Source organism: Ictalurus punctatus, chromosome 25, assembly GCF_001660625.3.
Source record: "Ictalurus punctatus breed USDA103 chromosome 25, Coco_2.0, whole genome shotgun sequence".
NCBI lineage: Eukaryota > Metazoa > Chordata > Actinopteri > Siluriformes > Ictaluridae > Ictalurus > Ictalurus punctatus.
In genome coordinates, this window is record NC_030440.2 from 12,783,022 (window position 1) to 12,801,684 (window position 18,663).

Genomic DNA, 18,663 nt, shown 5'->3' on the forward strand with positions numbered 1-18,663 from the left:
ATTTAGAGCTTATTTTAGAGCTTAAGATCATGTTCAATGTTCACATTTGTTTAAAGAAAATAAATAAATAAATGAATAAATAAAAGATCGCTGTCCCTGATGTGGGTAACGTTACATCACAAAAGTTTGGGTGACCCTATTCTGGTTTTCCAAAAAGAGGGCACCTTAAAAGTGTTCAGAACCGTGTTACCATGAATGCAGATTTATAATACATGAATGGCCATGTAATACGAAGCAATGTGATAACATGAAATTAAAATTACCTTATATGGCCATGGGCATTGTTTTGACTCAGGACAGCTGTCATTTGCTGCTATTGTCAAGCAACTGTTTGATGTCGTACACAGCAGCACTTCATCTTCGTGCGTTCACTGAGAGTAGGCTAACGGTTGAGTGGCAGGAATTTGGCCAATTAAATATAAACATAGCCGAACCTATCTGAAAAATACCTAATCATTTCGAGACACTGGATAAAGTTGATGCTATAACAGCACAGACAAAAGCAACTGCTTTTCCTAGATTCTTTCCTTGTCTCAGCTTCCATTTGTTTATAAGTTTCGTTTACAGACGTGACCGAAATGTTTGAAACAGCCTGTACAGGTACATGAAATTTCATAGGACAATTCTGCCTGCAAACAATTTAACGTTTAAAATGCCAGGTGTATACGTTTCGGCTGTCCACTTGTGAGCGGATCACTCGAGAAGGATGTGAATACCAGATGTGATCAAGGCCTAAGGTCTTAACTAGTAGCCTAATAAACAAAAATATCCACAGCAAAAACAATAAAGCAGCTTTTTAAAACCTCTTCAGTCTGTGTGGTATGGCGTCTATATTTGTGCTCTCGAAGTCTTCTTAGAACGGTGGATTGTGATACCTTGACACCTGCCCTGTGGATGTTGTTCCTGACTGTTGTTTTTGGGCTTTTCTTCACAGCTTTCTCAATGTTTCTGTCATCAACTGCTGTTCTTTACCTTGGGCGACTGGTTCCATGTCTTGTTGCTAGTACACCAGTGGTTTTGCACTCTTTCAGGACATTCCAAACTGTTGTAGTGGCTATTCCCAATGCTTGTGCCTCTTTTCTTCATGTTGGTTTATCTTTTTTAACAACAAATACAGTCTTCACTGTATTTGAAACCCAGGGCTCAAACCAAGAGTAGACATTCAGAGCTTTTTATTGTTTAAACAATCAATCTAACAGGACACACCTGGAGAGCAAGAAGAACCTATAAATCACATGTTTCAATATTTTTGATCACATGAAAAATGGATGGGTTCAAACAAAGGATACCATGTTCTAAGTACACCTAGATGTACTTAAGTATCAGGAAATGAAAGCTGGAATTCTGATCTATCATCATATTTTCTCATCGTCGTCATCTTTTGATCTCAAACCCAAATTTCTTCAGTGTATAGCAAAAGCAAAAGAATTGGCCTTGCCGTTCCAATACTTTCAGAGGGTACTGTATATGTTGCATTATATATGGATCTGTTGTTCAACATATGCTGTCTTACTGGTAGTGCTTCATTCATCGTCTCTTTCTGCATTGTAAATAGTCTGACATCTGTTGCGTTATATTCTGCAAACAGATCTGTCTGTTCATGCTGGCACTGTAAGGTTGTGTAGGAGAATAATACATGCCTTTGTTTTGTTCCTGAACCAGACATATACACAAGGCAGTGAGAGACACCTCTTTTCTCTGTTATTTCCCCTATCTGAGCTTGTAAAAACGAGCGTGTTGAGCCGTAGCCCCTCCTGCACTGGAGTAAATAGGATTTCCTCTCTCCCCCGCACCAGGATGACAGAGGAGGCACGGCTGGCTGTGTTTGCGCCACTGCAGTGGTGATTAAACATGATGGCAATTGATGAGGGAGAAACAGCCACCAACAGATGAAGGGACAGTCCCTGTTCAACACCACCTGCCCACAGTTAGCTTTCTGGATCCTTCACTTTTATTCTCTCCCTGTCTCACAATCTGAATTTCATGTCCTTAATAACTTTCCTGATATCCCATCACTTTTTCCCTTCTGCCCTACATCAAAGAAAATGTTGACAGGCTGAGCTGATAAAGGCCTAGCCCACGCTGCAGTGCCCACATGCGTCTTACTGCTCTGAGGTGTGGAATCTCCAGACAGCCCTCAAGGGAAGGGCAAGGGAATCTGAGAAGACACGAAAGAAAAAAGGGTGAGTGGAGGCGGCTGGTAAGCACTATGTTGGTATTGCAAAATCGAGTTAAGTGTGGGCGTATGTGATGGGAATACCTGAATGCAACAGAGCGGTGGAGGAGAGAGAGAGATGAGGAGAATAAGGGTGGGGCTCAGATCACACTGCATTCTCTTTCTCTCTCTCTCTGTCTGCCTCCTCTCTCCTCTCTCTCTTTCCCCATCCTCTCAGCTCCTCAGTAATGTAGGCATGTTATACACATTGCCTCAAATTATATCATCATTGTCATCATCATCTGTCCCATGAAGCGTGAACATGCAGGGAGAAAAAAAAGCTTAGGTGACTTCAGAGGTGACTGTCACATGATGTGTGACAGGATAATCTGCTATGCTGTGATTGGTACATCGAGCCGCTCACGTAAGATGGCTGACTCATAACCGCATAGTGACGGGAACTCCGGATCTTTTCACTGAGTCAGACCAAATGATTCTGACTCTTTCAGCTCGCCAATGACTCACTGACAGTTTTCATGAGAAAGCTGTTCAACTTTGTTTAGTAAAATTCAACAAAAAACTCATACTTTGCATTGAGATTGTTCTAAAAAATTGAATACAATTTTCATGTGTTTTATTAATTGTGTCATCGTGCAGCAGTGCAATCACACCCTCATATACACTCTCTCTCTCTCTCACTCTCTCTCTCTCTCTGTCTTTCTCCCTCTCTTTCTCTCTCACACACATACATAAATAAGGACATAGCCTCAAACAAAATGAAGTTGAGAGGCTGTCACGCTAGAGAACTGTTTAGAGTAATCCTTTAATAACAGTATCAGTTTTAGATGTACCTTCAAACTGAGAGCTGTCGACTCTTTTCAGAGCCAAGTAGAATGCTAGATGATGCCATCAACTAATTTGCATATTCATTTATTCATCATCATCATTTGCATACCAAATTACAAATTAGGGTACATGAAGAAGGAAGATTTTCATTTAGAATACAGAACAGAATCAAGTTTTATCAGAATAATAAAGAATTCATTATCATTTACACTCAACGTCGACTTTATTAGGAACATCCGTACACCTACACATTCATGCAGTTATCTAATCAGCAAATCATGTGGCAGCATCACAATGCGAAAACATCACGAAGATACAGATCAAGAGCTTCACTTAATGCTCACATCAAACATCAGAATGGGGGAACAGTATGATCTCTGTGCTTTAACCATGGCATGGTTGTTGGTACTATTTGGGTGGGTTTGAACATTTTAGAAACTGCTGATTTCCTGGGATTTTCACACACAACAGTCCCTAGAGTTTACACCACTGGTAAAAAATAATAACAATCCTGTGAGCAGAGAGTCTGCAGGCTAAAACCCCCTGTTGATGAGAGAGATCAGAGGAGAATGACCAGACTAGCCTGAGCTGACAGGAAGTCTATAGCATCTCAAATAAGCACTCTTTACAATCGTGGTAAGCAGAAAAGCATCTCAGAAAGCACAAAACTTCAAACCTTGACATGTATGGGATACAACTGCAGAAGTCCTCATCAGGTACCACTCCTTTCAGCGAGAACAGGAATCTGAAGCAATCACGGACACAGACTCACCCAAACTGGACAGCTGAAGACTGAAAAAAGACCAGGTGATTTTTTAAATAATTTTCAACTGTCCAGTTTATGTGAGCCTGTGCCCATGATAGGCTCAGACTGACTGGACAATATGTCAAATATTGAAATTATTATCACATCCCGGGGCACCAGGCTGATTGGCGTGTTTAAAGTGTCCGTAGTGTATCAATGGGTGTGTGTGTGTGTGTGTGTGAGTGTGTGTGTGATTGTTCCCTGCGATGGACTGACACCCCGTCCAGGGTGTACCCCACCTTGTGCCCAATGCTCCCTGGGATTGGCTCCAGGTTTCCCCGTGACCCTGAAGAAGGAGTAAGCGGTAGAAGATGGATGGATGGATGGATACCGGGGCACCTGAACGCACTCTCTCAGAGTGGAGATTATAAGAATACTAAGATTTGCTAACATTAATGGACTCAGCATCTTTGAATCCTTTGAATCCACCTCCTTAAATCCTTCACAAGACCAGTGGCATTGCAAGAGCTGCAGGATCACATTTACGAGGTGGCAGCTTTGCTTTTGCTACATTCTGTAAGCAGACACAAGCTATGTTTGCTGACATGATGCCAGGATGTCTGAAAGTGGGCCTTTTATTGATCAGTAATAGCTACAGCTAATGTTACAAGGAAAACAGTGTGTAATGAAGAGTCTACCTTGTAGATCACATTTAATACAGGATGCTAGTGACTGTGCAGAACGATATGGTTAGCCATCTTGCTGTATCAGTCTGGCTATTAAAAACTGTACTGCATTATCTAGATCCACACAGTGGCGCCATTTCCCAGCTTACTATTTATTTAATTATTCATTCATTCATTCATTGGTTTAATATTGTCTGAAATATTCCTCCACAGGTCCCACATGCAAGCAAACATTGAATAACTCTCATATCGGCTTTCATAACATAATGGCAGCATTGGAAAAGCAGCATTTTTAGTGCTGCATCTGTTCTCATTAGAAAGGTGTACCTCGCAGGCTGGTTTGCACAGCATTTATACAATGCACTTTTTCACTAGCTAAAGCAAAACGATGTACAGAATGAAAAACCTACAAGTGAAGGTTTTTCACAAAACAGTCTTTACAAATTCCAATCCCACTGGGACCCTCTTACGAAGATAATATTAACCTTTTAAACCACACAAGATTGAATCAAGGTGGCAGCCAGACAGGACAGACTTGATATTTAGTTCTACATGTATACTGCATCTAGTCATACTTTATATTTAGTGTTAATTTAGATAATTTATAATATAATTTAAAATCAGTGGAGGAAGAAAAGACAAAAGGACTCCTTAATGCTATTAGTAGGCCCCAATAAGTCAGATGTTAATGGCCAGAGTTCCTGCTCACTCTGCCGAGCCAAGATGGCTGACTTCCATTTCCCTCCATGATCACAGTCACAACTATGATGAAGACAGAAAGCTGAAGTTCAGCCAAAACACACTGCAGGTCACAAGTCAGACTCAGCATAGGTCTAATTCAAACAGCTGATTATAAGAGCCAAAAATATCCTTTCCAGTTGATAAATGTGCCTTAAACGAAAACAAATCTCATTAATGCCAAACCTTTTAAATCAGCTTTAATTTATTAAGAATTAATATGTAAAGAATGTTTCTTTTATACATGTCATTTTTTTGCAATTTGTGGGTGCCAATAATTGCAGGTTTGTTTGAATTTATATTCATAGTTGAATGTATTTAGCATAAAGGGTTATACACATTATACAATGAACTTTTCTGTCTGTGTGAATGAGGGCACACGTAACAAAAGCATCTTTTTCATATGGACTTTTAAAAATAGGACAATGAATATAGCTATAAATAAAGTTCGGAATAATTAAAAAATACACAGACACATTTCGGTGTTTGTTCCAACCAGTGTTGGGTAAGTTACTCAAAAAAGTAATCCACTATAGATGACTAATTACTACTTTAAAATTGTAATCTGATTACATTACTGATTACTTCATGTAAAAAGTAATCAGATTACTAATTACTTTACTTTCACTTTACTTTCAAAACCTCTGAAACCTACAAAAATACACTACAAAGTGAAACTCAGAGATCTTTCAGTAAGTTTTATAATAAAACTTGCGTCAGGTGTTATCACTGTTTGTAGGACTACCAGACTGATTAAATATAAAACTTTTCTAACTAGGCACTTTTGGTGTCACTAGCCAAGATCTCACTGTATGGGTTTAGCTGCTACAGTACCATGCTGAGTACATTATCTTTCCTTATGCTCTGCTCATATCATCTTCATGTAAACTGGAACTCATATAGACATTTACACACCTTGTTCTCCTGCTCAGCATCAGATGATGTTACTGTTTCAATTTCAACCCCTTTACTGGTGTATATATCCATTTTTCCTCACACTGTAGCGTTGGCAGAATTGAGAGCTGTCAGCCAATAAGACACAAGTATTTCCATGTATTTTCCTGTAAACCCTGTCTGATTGATCTTGTCTCCATTCACTGAAGATATAAAGTTACAGACAGTCTTCTTTTACTGACATTCAGTAAACTGCTCCAGACTGCTCCAAGTGGATAATTATTCGGGACTAAAGAAAAAATCTTTGGGGCAACAGCCCCCAATGCCCACCAGGTTACTCCCCTGGCAGCCGCGCAAAACGTGATTTATTTTAAAAATAAATTTACTTCATATTGTTTTCTTTAGAATAAATTTGTAATGCAAGTAATGTAATTTTATTGACATCAGTAACTGTAATCAAAGTATATCAATTTAAAATGTAATGCCTTACATTACTGCATCATCAGAAAAAGTAACAAAACGCGTTACAAAATAACACATTATACCCAAATCTGGTCACAAGTCTAGTCATAATTACTGTATAAACAAATGATTAAACAGGTTGTCTTAATAGTAAAATTAGAGCACATAATACCCTGCTTTTCATGTGGACCTGTGCTGTTGGTTCTCAGGTGCATCAAAGTGATCTGTTCATTTGCATCAATAGAAATACAGCCACAGTAACACTGAGCAATGCATTTCAATTTAGCACAGTGAAATTTCCAGATGTGTGCAACTGTGAGTAATAAAATATTGTGAGCATAAAATATTGTCTGACATTATAGAATACTAAACAAGGTTACATTTTTATAAGCAAGCAAATTATGTGGTGATTTGTGAATTGAACTGAAATGAAATTAATTAGTGAACTGATATTTTTTTAAGTTGACAATACATAATTATGGAATGTTATTGCTAACGAAACACAAAAGAAATAAAAATAGATCTGGTGAAACAAGCCACAAGAGCATAGAATTATCAGTTAATTAGATGCAGTAGTTAATATAATGTGAATTCTACACAATCTGTGTATAGTGGAAGATGAGCCTCCAGTAACTGACAATACTTTTACACTTGAATTGAGTTGTCCAGTTGTCTTCACCAGGTAAAGAGGTATCCTTTGTTTCTGCTGTTTGACGTTGAAATCATCAGATGAAGGAAAAACAGGAGTGTGTTACCAGTGCAACAGAACTATGATGATGCAGGAATGAACCAGGGTGTGAGAGTGTCCACCACTTGGTATACAAATCCAAAGTAAAAGTCCATGTTGTGTGAGAAATCCATGCAAATATTTGAATAAGCCCCACCCAGGAAGCAGTAGAGCATGGTACTGCCCATGCTGATGAGCACCGTTACCAGGCACAGGACAAGGAAGAATAAACAGGAGTCTTCACCAACTTCATCTGTACATTAATATGATACAAATATTAATACAACTAAGTTGTATCACACCAAGTATAAAATTCCACACAAGAAAATCATACCATTTTCCAGTAAGGCATCTGTTTCACTGAAGCGGACTTTGAATTTGGAGGAGCTTCTAGGTGGAGAGGGACTGACAGGACTGCATTCCTCTGGACATGCTCTCTTCTTCAAGATGGAGATGAGACCACTGGAGGGAAAGGTCTACAATAACAAATGCAGATACCCATTAAATACTGCACATCCCTCAAGACGAAAACATGGAGGGAAAGTGTTGCATGGGTTTGTTCAACCACCACCAATCACATAGATTAGAAAAGCACTGCAAAAGGATTGAGTTATCATATACAATTTTTATTACTGTGGTAATAAAAAAGAGTCACCACATGAGGTCAGTAGAAACAACAATTAATTCATCATCTCAGCCTACACCTATCACTTTTAAGCATTTAACCATGTTAGAGCCATGACTTGGAATAAATGTCAAATATTGTCTAATTGCACACAGTCCAAAGTAGCGAAACTTACTGAAGTGTCACAGAGCAGTTATTTCAGGCATTTTTTCGCACACAATATTTTATTTGATATAATGTAATCTATCTATCTAACTATATACAGACCATATATCTACAATGGTACTTGAAAGTTTGTGAATGCTTTTGAATTTTCTATATATCTGCATAAATATGACACAAGTCCTAAAAGTAGATAAAGAGAACCCAATTAAACAAATGAGACAAATATATAATATGTGGTCATTTAATTATTGAGGAAAATTATCTAATATTACATATCTGTGAGCAGCAAAAGTATGTGTAACTTCACTTTCAGTATCTGGTGTGACCCCCTTTCCTGATTCCTCATCCTGATTTCTTCTGTTTTTATGTATACCTCATACTAAATAGTTTTAGATTTTAGAATACAACATAAAACAAAGGCAACCTGAGTAAACACACAGCAAAGTTTTTTTTATTGAAGCAAAAAAAAGTTATCCAAAACCACCCATGTGAAAAACTAACTGCCCCATAAACTTAGAATCTATTGTGCCACCTTTAGCAGCAATAACTGCAACCAAACGCTTCTGATAACTGGAGATCAGACTTTCACTTACTTCTTGGACTAGGATTTACTCCTATAATTTGGATCATTGTCTTGCTGCATAATCCAGTTGTGCTTGAGTTTCAACTTATGGACTGAAGACCGGACAATCTCCTTTAGGATTTTCTGGTAGAGAGCAGAATTCATGTTTCCTTCAATAATTGCAAGTTGCCCAGACCCTGAAGCAGCAAAGCATCCCCACACCATCACACTTCCACCACCATGCTTGACCATAGGTATGACGTTCTTTTTGTGGAATTTTGTGTTTGGTTCCACTTTCGATTCATCCGACCACAGATTATACTCCCAATTGGTTTGAGGATCATCAAAGTACATTTTGGCAAAATTCAAACGACTTTTTTAAATCCAGAAATGTCTGATCTGCATTACTCCCAAAGGCTTCTTTGCTTTTTCATAGTACTGTAATTAATGGGGATTTGTACATGAGTGGTTTGTTCAATTTAAATACTAAGTGTAACTGGGAAATGCTAACATAACCAGCAATGATTGTTGTACCCTTTAATGTACAGTTTATGTAACAATTTAATTTTTCTGAACATCCTTTGTTTAGAGAATGTAGTACATCACCCTGGGCTTTTGAGTGAGCACATTAGACAGTTACATATGCATAAGTATGCCATTTGAGGCAAAGCCTAGGTTTCCTTTGATTAGTCCAAAAGAGTGAATATTTGCTGCTTTTCTCCTGAGGGCCTGTGTGTTATATAAGAGGCCCACACCCAGCTGATCCGCAAGTCATTACTTTCCCTCAAGTTGTTTTCCACAAATTTCTGCTGCTGCCTGTTGTAAGTCCTCCAGACAGCATTATAATATGTTGTTTTTTGAGACCTACTGGACTGACCAATGGAGTCAGATAACTAGAAGCAGATGCTTTGAGGTTTGGTCACTGATTACTGAACTGTAGAGCTGTTTACATCCTTAGCCAGGCAACTAAATGTCCAAAATCACAAATATAATGATAATATCTAGACTTACTGTGACACCAGTACAAATGTAAATTGATTCATAATGGAACTGCAATAGAGCAATGCGTTTGAACCAGTTTGACAAATAAAATCAAGTCATCCATATAATTAATAAAAAATAAATAAATAAAACACTCACTTCAAGGGTACATATTGAGGGTATTTTTTAGACTGAAAGGCTAACAAGTATTTGATGCACAAACCTACTTTTCAAGTCTTCTTACCTCCTCAACTTCAACTAGCTCAGTCAGTTCCTCCCCAGATAACTTCTGTCTTCTGGCCACCTCCTCCTGCACCACCTCTGGCAAACTTTCAGCATCCAGAGCCTCCTCTGTGTTCTCTTCTTCATCCCCATTTTCCTCTTCTGGGTCAGTCCATGGCTGCTCTGTCCACTCCTTCATTTGAAAAGGATTTCCAGTACTTGTCTGCTGAACTGTAACGCTCTCCTCGATTACCTGCTTTTTCAGTCTCAGACAAGCCATGTTATTAAAAAAAAACTCAGAATGTGTGGAAAAAATAGAGGAGAACTTTATATCTTACCTTTTCCACACTGTGATTAGGTCTGGGGAGAAAGAAGCTGTGTGAGTTCAGGCATGTTATCTGCACACTTAATAATGATTACATTTACACTGCAGCACTATGATAAAGGACTTACTATAATAAATTACTGTTGTAGGTGTGGTAGATCAGCAGTACAAGACCGACTACAAAAACACACTCCTATAAAACTAGAAAATTGTACTGAAGGAAAAGCCAAAAATCATAAATTCAGGAATGCATTATTAATAAGGTGTGGTTTCTTGTCTAGACAATTTTTTTTTTTTTTTTTTTTTGGGGGGGGGGTTAGCTGTGTTCACCCTGCCTTATAAACAAATCTATATTCAAGATTACCCAAAAATGTGTACACAAGTTTCAAGGCTCGTTAATATTGCTCAGTGAAAACCAAATGAGGGTTTTCATTCACAGCAGGTATACAGAACATATAAAAACATACAGTATTGTACACCATCACATTCTTTTAGCTTTTTCAAATAAGTCCTTGCTCTCAGGTGTAAAACTAATCTTGTTTGTGTCTGTTTGGAATGAATATGTATCTGGCCTCCAGAACTATGTTTACATTGCGTGAAGAAAAAAAATCAAGCCTTTGACCCACATGATTTTATACCTTTGGTGTGTTCTACAGATGCGTTTCAGAGAGTTCATGCGCTTTGCCTCAGTCTCGGTATAGTGGATCGTCACACGAGAACAGTTATTGGCTTGAGAGACAGCCTTCCACTGGGATTCTGAATGCAACCATGGCAAGGCACGCGCATACACACGCACACACAGACATACACACACTCACAAAATGAAAGTCTACTTTCACACTCAACAATGTCTACAATCATCATTACTATATTTGGCCTTTGCAATACTGATATTATATAATCAAGGATTTGCAGCATACTAATCACTAACCAAGCTTTTTTTTCTCCAAACATCTTGACCAGCCTCAGATCTTCTAGATAAGAGTTGTGAATGTGGATGTTTGATAACCAACATATGCAAATAGCAAAATAATCCAAATAATGGTGCTTTATAACCTAAACATTGATCTCTAAAAAAATCACAAGTTAACCAAGGCATTCAATAGCACTGGTTTTGAGTGCTGTCAAGTAAATCACGTACATACTACTGAGGAAAAGAGGAAACCTAACTACAATCTCAAAGCAGTTTTGTATATTAGAACAGAGGTCAAGATAACTCCTATCTGGAACAGTGCTTAAGTGCTGTAATGTTACTGGAGAGCAATTTTAGGCCTGCAGTGTTCCATATTCAGTTTTTGATCTAATTATTTTGCAAAGAGTTTGCTACTGTGCTAGCTTTGAAGCCTTTTTTAAAGCTTACTTACCCCAGTCCTTCTGCATAGAGAACAAGTTGGAAAGCAGTCTTTCATGATATAGCATCTCCAAATGCAGGAACTGAAATGCCCAATGATCTGCCAGAGTCAGCGAGTTAAAGCTAACACTAGTAGTAACATTCATAGTATGTAGTTGTGTATTGTATTGTATATTTCCTTTGCATACAGTTTTTTTTTTAATTAAAATATTTTAAAATAGATTTACCACCCTTTGAGACATGCTAAAACTCAACTCAAAATCCCACCCTCATTAGGGTTCCTGATCAATATGACTACAGTCATAACTCCATATTTTTGTAACACCATATAAAGGATACAGTCCTCTTCAAGAAAATAAGCTTCTGCTATCTATAAGAAAAGGAAGCTGTTAGAGGAATAAAAGCCTCCTACTTTAAGACAATTAAGTTTGTCTACAGAGTTCCTACAGTTGCAAGTGTTCATCTTAAAGCAAACATGGGTAACACTTGTACATGGGTACAAACATGGGTAACTGGAGACTACATCCTGGAGATTGCTGAGGATGGTACCGCTTGAAGTACCATGGAAATGGTTTTGGACGTCAATTCCACATGGACATTCTCGTTGTGGTTGCTGGGACTACGGTTGCTACTATGGCCTTGGAACTGCAAAACCACCTGCAGTTTTGCCATAATAAGCATTCTTTTACTTTCCCACTATCCGTTGTTACCCAGATGAGGGCGGGTTCCCTTCTGAGTCTGGTTCCTCTCAAGGTTTCTTCCTCATATCATCTTAGGGAGTTTTTCCCTCACCACCGTCACCACCCGCTCGCTCAAAAGGGATAAATTCACACACTTAAAATCTGTATCCTGTGTTTATATGCTTCTGTAAAGCTGCTTTTAGACAATGTCCATTGTTAAAAGTGCTACAAAAATCAAATTGAATTGAGTTGAATTGAACTTGTGACCTAATAAATGTTCAATTTTAAGATGGCACTTTTCAATATATCATGTTATCTGTTTCTGAAAACAGAAGATTATGAATGTAACCACGGTTCTATGACAGCAAGTGTGGTGAGGATAAGAATCACGCAGCATTTTGATTCTGTCCTTTATCGACGATAGGTATCACTCAAGCCCACTGCAGAGCACACTGGGTGCAATGAAGCAATATTCAACCTGTAAAATCTGATGAATCTGGACCATGACATCATGTTGCCACTTTACAAACATACAAAAGTCTGTGTGTGTGTGTGTGTGTGTGTGTGTGTGTGTAGAGTTTAGAGTCACTGATAAAATTCAACCATTTTAACTCTAGTAATGGCATGATGTTTCTGGGAAGCAGGAGGTGACAGTCTCATGCCTTCCAGGCCTGTGTGCCAAAGACATGTCTAGGTGGCACAGAAAGGTTTTTTTTCAGGCACTGGGAATGATATTTGAGCTAACCATATTTCCTTATAGTCTTCGTTAATAAACCTAATGATCTACTACAGTCCACTGCTCTGTTGCTTGAAATGTTGGATTGGACCCTGTAGGATTTCAGGTTGACTGCAGTTATGGGCATTATTTTTATTAAGAGCCAAGAGCAAACTGTGCCAGAGCATCAGAGGATGGATAATGAATTGTCAGCAGTATTTACAGTACCTAGCCTGCAATCTCAACATATCGCTGTTGGTATCATGTTGGAGTTAGGGCACTACAGGTATTCCAGTCACAAATAATTTGGGCATTGATTATTGTCTACCATCCAACTCCATCAACTCACTGTCCGGCCCTGAAAGCAGGTATGACATTAAAAAAAAAGTGTGGATAACATAGCAAAAGAACTCGCATACTGTTCTAAATCCACACATTGAGGATTGTTGAGCCTGGTAGTACTGAAATCAGTTTCAGCAATTTAATTACTTAATTTAATTAATTTAATGAGGCTTTAATTACTAATATTGCTAGTTCTGCAATCACTCAGGCTTGAAAATCATGTTACTATTAAGTCTAGCCTGTAAGCCTTTTAAGCCTGTAAAATCTGTAATGAACAGGAATATAAAGCTTTCATATGGACTTGAATTGCCATTCTAAACATCTAACCTCTAATACATATTAGAAGGTTTAATGAGAAATTCAACAAAATGAAAAGGAGTAATAATAATAATAATATTTAATGGGTTTATATTTAATTTAATATTTAAATTCTTGCTTATGTATCAACAGTTGCAGTGAAAAAATTTATATCTATCTATCTATCTATCTATATATATATATATATATATATATATATATATATATATATATATATATATATATATATATATATATATAGTCAATTTAAATAAATATACCATAGGACTTTTTAACACACACATAGGACATTCTCTGAATCTGCTATTTCTATACGCATGACTGCACAATCATTTTACAGTTAATTAAACCCACCTGATGTAAGGAGTGAGGCAAGAGCATGTGATCTGTGTGTTCACCCAGAGAACTCAGTGTGTCTAAAAAGGCAGGACTGGGCCCTGGAGCACTAGTACCTACAACACATAATTAATATCACTACATCATCAAGCCATCAAATGGCAAATATATTTTAAGCACTTTTTTGACCTTCTCTATCAGACTAAATGGAAATTCTCGTTGAGAAAAGATACTATACATCATATTTCAGAAGATCTTTCATATGACAGTGTTACAGGTTTATATACAGTATATATTTTGGCACCCTGGCACTTTTCAATTTTCATATCAATTAAAATAAATAGAGAGGCGAGTTCTACACAAAGCCACTTGAAAATATAAGAAGTTAATTTATTGGCAGCTTCGGAGGACAGATTGCCTGCAGCTCCAACTGTAGCCACAAGCTGTTGCAAAGATAGCTCCAAGACATACAAGAGCATGTACAAAGTGAGAAGATGAAAGGGACAAATAGACAACAACAGTGGAATTTTATATGAATTACTACATCATATAGTCACCTCATGACTTCTCCCCTTAGTGGGGGCGGGGGGGGGGGGGGGGGGTGATGAAACTCCATACTGAGAGTAACCCAAGCTTCAGGAGCCTGGGGTTGTGAAATGGCACTGCTACTCACTGTGCTAGCATGCCACCTAATTCCATTATTTATTTTCAATAAGAAATGTCTAATATTTTACTCAGTTTTCTAATGTTGTACATTGAGAATATAACATGGTAATGGACAAAACACTACTTCATGTTTCAGCCCATCAACAAAAAATTGCTAGGCTATAAATAGGATATGACGTGGCATAAAAATTCTGGCATACTTGAGACATGTTATGACAGACTGCAGGTGCAAATGTGTGCCATACATTCATGTGCTTTAATAGGAATGAAAGCTGACCCTAGCCTAACCTTTCAGAAAATTAGCGTCAAGAGGCTCTTTAGCTTGGAGTGGAAAGCCTAAGGCCTGTTCACTGCAGTGCACAGACAAGTTTACCTGATGCACTGCCGTCTAAGGAGAACCTTATGGTGTCGTTCTCAGATTTCTCTTCAGGTTTGTTATTAATCAAGTGTTGTTTCTCCGCTGGCCAATCCATAGTTCCTCTCATCATCAACTTGTGCTGGTTCTGATGAGAAACAGAGAGGTCTGAGCTGATGATGGCTTCAATACCATTGGGCCAGAGAGTGCTGCACTCATCATGTCTGATCATGTCCTCTTTTGTTTTGGGGTCTCCCATATTCTTGCAGGTGATTATTCCTTATTCAATGTTCAAATCTGCCAATGAGATTTTTTTTTAAATTTATTCTCTATCATAAAAAACTTACTATTTTTGTAAACACAGCTAATATAAACCAATATAGACTTTATGTTTAAATATACTGTACATTATGGTATATAGCAATGTTGCACACCACTCCAAAGCATGATCTTAATTGATGGAATAAAGATATCATTCACATTACTGCTGTTATAATGCGGTTAAAAACGTCTTATAGCTGCTCAAAAGTCTCACTTCAAATGCATATTAATACAGCAGTTTTACTACTTGCTTTACAATTACCTGATAGCTTCTGTATTGTCTAGAGCATTTTTACATCTTTATTTTGTAGTACTGAAAATAATATGTTAGGCTACAACAAGTCAGTTCGCTCATACTGAACACAAGCTAATGTTAATGGGTTTTAATGTTAATTAAGTCGGCTTGTCCCATGACCTATATATATAGAGTCAACTACATTCAAATTCACATTGTACCATAAAATGCCATTTATACATGCTGCAACCTGTTATGGACATATTTAATGTACTAGGCTTAAAAAATGATATTTTTACCTATAAAAAGATGCTCTTCTGGCTTCCTGATGAAACATGACATCTGTCCATACAGTACATAATTAATGTGTAAGCTCTCAACATTATCTAGACAGCCTATGTAGTATATTCCGTTGCTCTATTTATTGCATGGTACGTCCCTTCACTCTGTCACACAGCCTGTGCCTGCTCTTCAGCGTTTCATTTCCGAGCTAAACAGTGTTTCGTAAAGTATAGGTCTACTTACATTTGTATTGCAAAGTGGACATGATAAGACCTGCAGCTGTACTCGTAGTCCAGTGGTTTTCTGTATACAAAGCTTTGCCTGGTTGACACAGACATCTGGAATCAGGTTTTGGGTTTGGCCTTTACAGCTGTGCAGTTGTTTTCCATGCGGACTAGGGGCGTATATTCTTTGAGCCCTTGTTCCATGCTTTTAGTAAGTTTTTAGTGCCACTTGCTGGCTCACTGGCAGAAGTGCACCATATGGCTAAATGCTTCCCAGAAAACCCAGTTCATCATACGGATAATCTATTTAAAATAATTGTGAGGATGGATCGGTTATGTGATGGACATCCAACTAACATTCGGAGGCAGGTGCAGGAAACAGTAAAGTTCAGCGTTTTCATCAGCCATTTAGTGAGGATGTAGAAATGGTAAAACAAGAAAGAAAAACCCTGATAAAGCCTTACTTTCTCTATTGTTAATATTGTTAACGTTAGACAATGAGTAACTTTGTTACTTTCAACCACCAGAGCATCCATACACATGTCCAGAAAATATGAATTAATGAATTAAAAGCTTTTTAACTTTTCTGTGGTCGTGAACTCTTCTTCTCACCCTCTGTTTAATAATCACATTTGGATGACAACAATGAGAAGGAAAAAGCTGATCTGACTCAAACACTCCATGTTATTATGATAAAGTGGTCACTAAATCTTGCTCCAGTACATGCGCACAATTTAGGATTGGATTACAACTAACATAGAGATAAGAACAAATTTTATAAAGTCCGGTTTAGGAAACATGTAAACAGCTCATTCTGGATCTGAACTGGCATTAATTAATCCAAATTCACAAAAATCTTTGCATATAAAAATAGCCAATGACATGTTTACATTACTCAGTCATGTTACTAACGAATTATTCGGCTGCATGTCAACCAGTGACTTTATACAAGACAACACACAACACAGCAGTGCTGTGATTTGCCCTCACTCCTGCACCATTGGGGCTGGGAACCACGGTGCACACATGGACGAGATCATATCTGTATGCTTTCAACTGATCGCTCTGCTCCCGCAAGTTCTAGCTAGAGTTTGCCCCTATTGATGGAGCATCTGTCGGGCAACATCCTCTAACTTCGAGGTTTATGCATGGTGTCAGGCGGCTGAGGCCCATCTGCAGACCATGTATACCTTCCCTGGACCTTTCTGTGGTCCTGGAAACTCTGTCAGGTGCCCCATTTGAGCCCTTAGAGTCAGTCTCAGAGAAGCTTCTGACTCTAAAGGTAGCTCTTCTGCTGGCCCTGACATCTCTCAAGCGAGTAAGAGATCTACAAGCTCTCTCTGTTGTACCTTCCTGCCTTCACTTTGCCCCTCTATTAGCCAAGGCCTTCCTATATCCTAGGCCGGATTATATTCCTAAAGTACCTACATCTGCTGCCCACACCAGAACAAGAGAAATTGCACATACAATCCAGTAAGGGCTCTCTGTATGTCCACCCGCTACGGCCAGTGGTGTAAGTCGGAGCAGCTTCTGGTCTGCTTTGGCAGTGACAGTAAAGGTAATGTTGTGTCGAAGCAGCGCATCTCTAATTGCATAGTGGAAGCAATCTCTATCGCTTATGAGGTGCGTGGTCTCGCTACGCCTCAGGGCCTACGGGGTCATTCCACTAGGGGAGTCACCTCCTCGAAGGCTTTGTCCAAAGGGGTACCCTTACAGGATGTGTGTGCTGCGGCAGGGTGGTCTATGCCACACACTTTCATTCAATATTATAACCTGTATATACGTTCCACCTCGGGCTCAAGTGTCTTGCAGTGACCTTTTGTAGAGGCCATGTGCTCAGTATGATGGAGTGGGTATTCTCGTTCCCACAGCGTGGAGCTCACACAATTAGCTTTCGTTCACTTCTCAGGGAACATGCTTACATGCGTAACACAAATATTCCTTTTCAAAGGGAACTGAACGTTGCATAGCTTTGTCATACTGATGCATGTCTGTGAATTGTGTCTTCGCTTTAAATAATAGAGGTTGACATCGCGGTTCACAGGTGCTGGTTTTATATCATGCGATTCACTTAATTGCAATGTCACCTGATCACGGCAGGCCTATAAATAGGCATAATGTTACACAAGCTTCAGATACAGTTCATGCGCAAGGGCGCTTCCCACGGCATGAAGCTCACGCAACGTCTTGTTCCCTTCTCATGGAACAGGGTTACATGAGTAAACCAGACGTTCTTGAGAGTGTGAGGGGTAAATATATATTTAGAAATATTTGTGAATATGTATGAATATACTGTAGGTTTATAGCTTTTGTTTATTTGTGTGTGTGTGTGTGTGTGTGTGTGTGTGTGTGTGTGTGTTTCCTAAGTATTTGTTTTTTTCCTGTTGCAAAAGGGTGCTTTTTGATTTACGGATAAGTATATGTACATCTGCATAATTTTTTTTTTTTTTCTTCCTTTCTCTTTTTTTCTTTCCCCTTTGTTTTCTTAATAATAATTTTTTTAAAAAATAAATAAACATTTAAAAACTAAAGGAGCCTGATATATTTGGCATCTCCACCGTCTCACTGTTGACTAAGCATTTGGTACATGAAGTGTAGAATTTGTTCAGGCGATTGCTTTGATTTGATTGGCTTTGCAATTTTAATTATTTAACTAAAAGCACCTACTGTCTCACTTAAGTGTCTTACAGTCTGCAGTATTAATG

The 18,663-nt window shown here is 38.3% G+C and overlaps 1 protein-coding gene across 7 annotated transcripts; it reads right to left on the reverse strand.

Annotated features, from left to right (window-relative positions):
* Window positions 1-6,482: 6,482 nt before the first annotated feature.
* Window positions 6,483-16,128, reverse strand: cnstb (consortin, connexin sorting protein b). Of its 7 annotated transcripts, XM_017455730.3 has the most exons (11): window positions 15,978-16,017; window positions 15,752-15,794; window positions 14,915-15,044; window positions 13,894-13,991; window positions 11,824-11,854; window positions 11,498-11,584; window positions 10,760-10,889; window positions 10,147-10,168; window positions 9,831-10,064; window positions 7,588-7,729; window positions 6,483-7,506 (listed from the first exon to the last, which is right to left on the reverse strand). In XM_017455730.3, the coding sequence occupies exons 3-11, from the start codon at window positions 15,027-15,029 to the stop codon at window positions 7,295-7,297; spliced, it is 1,071 nt and encodes a 356-aa protein (XP_017311219.1). In that variant the 5' UTR covers window positions 15,030-15,044; window positions 15,752-15,794; window positions 15,978-16,017; the 3' UTR covers window positions 6,483-7,294. The 7 variants fall into 7 exon arrangements, with proteins under 7 accessions (XP_017311219.1, XP_017311218.1, XP_017311217.1 ...); XM_017455729.3 differs by lacking the exon at window positions 15,752-15,794 and having other exon boundaries at window positions 9,831-10,061; window positions 10,772-10,889; window positions 14,915-15,193; window positions 15,978-16,096; XM_017455728.3 differs by lacking the exon at window positions 15,752-15,794 and having other exon boundaries at window positions 10,772-10,889; window positions 14,915-15,193; window positions 15,978-16,096.
* Window positions 16,129-18,663: the final 2,535 nt, after the last annotated feature.

Bases quoted from the DNA above. Each gene is read 5' to 3' on its own strand.
- cnstb (XM_017455727.3), bottom strand. From the start codon at position 15,155: ATGGGAGACCCCAAAACAAAAGAGGACATGATCAGACATGATGAGTGC. The intron at 13,992-14,914 runs GTAAACTTGTCT...TATGTGTTGTAG, and splicing joins CTTAGACGGCAGTGCATCAG to GTACTAGTGCTCCAGGGCCC. The intron at 10,065-10,146 runs GTAAGATATAAA...AGACTGAAAAAG, and splicing joins CTAATCACAGTGTGGAAAAG to CAGGTAATCGAGGAGAGCGT.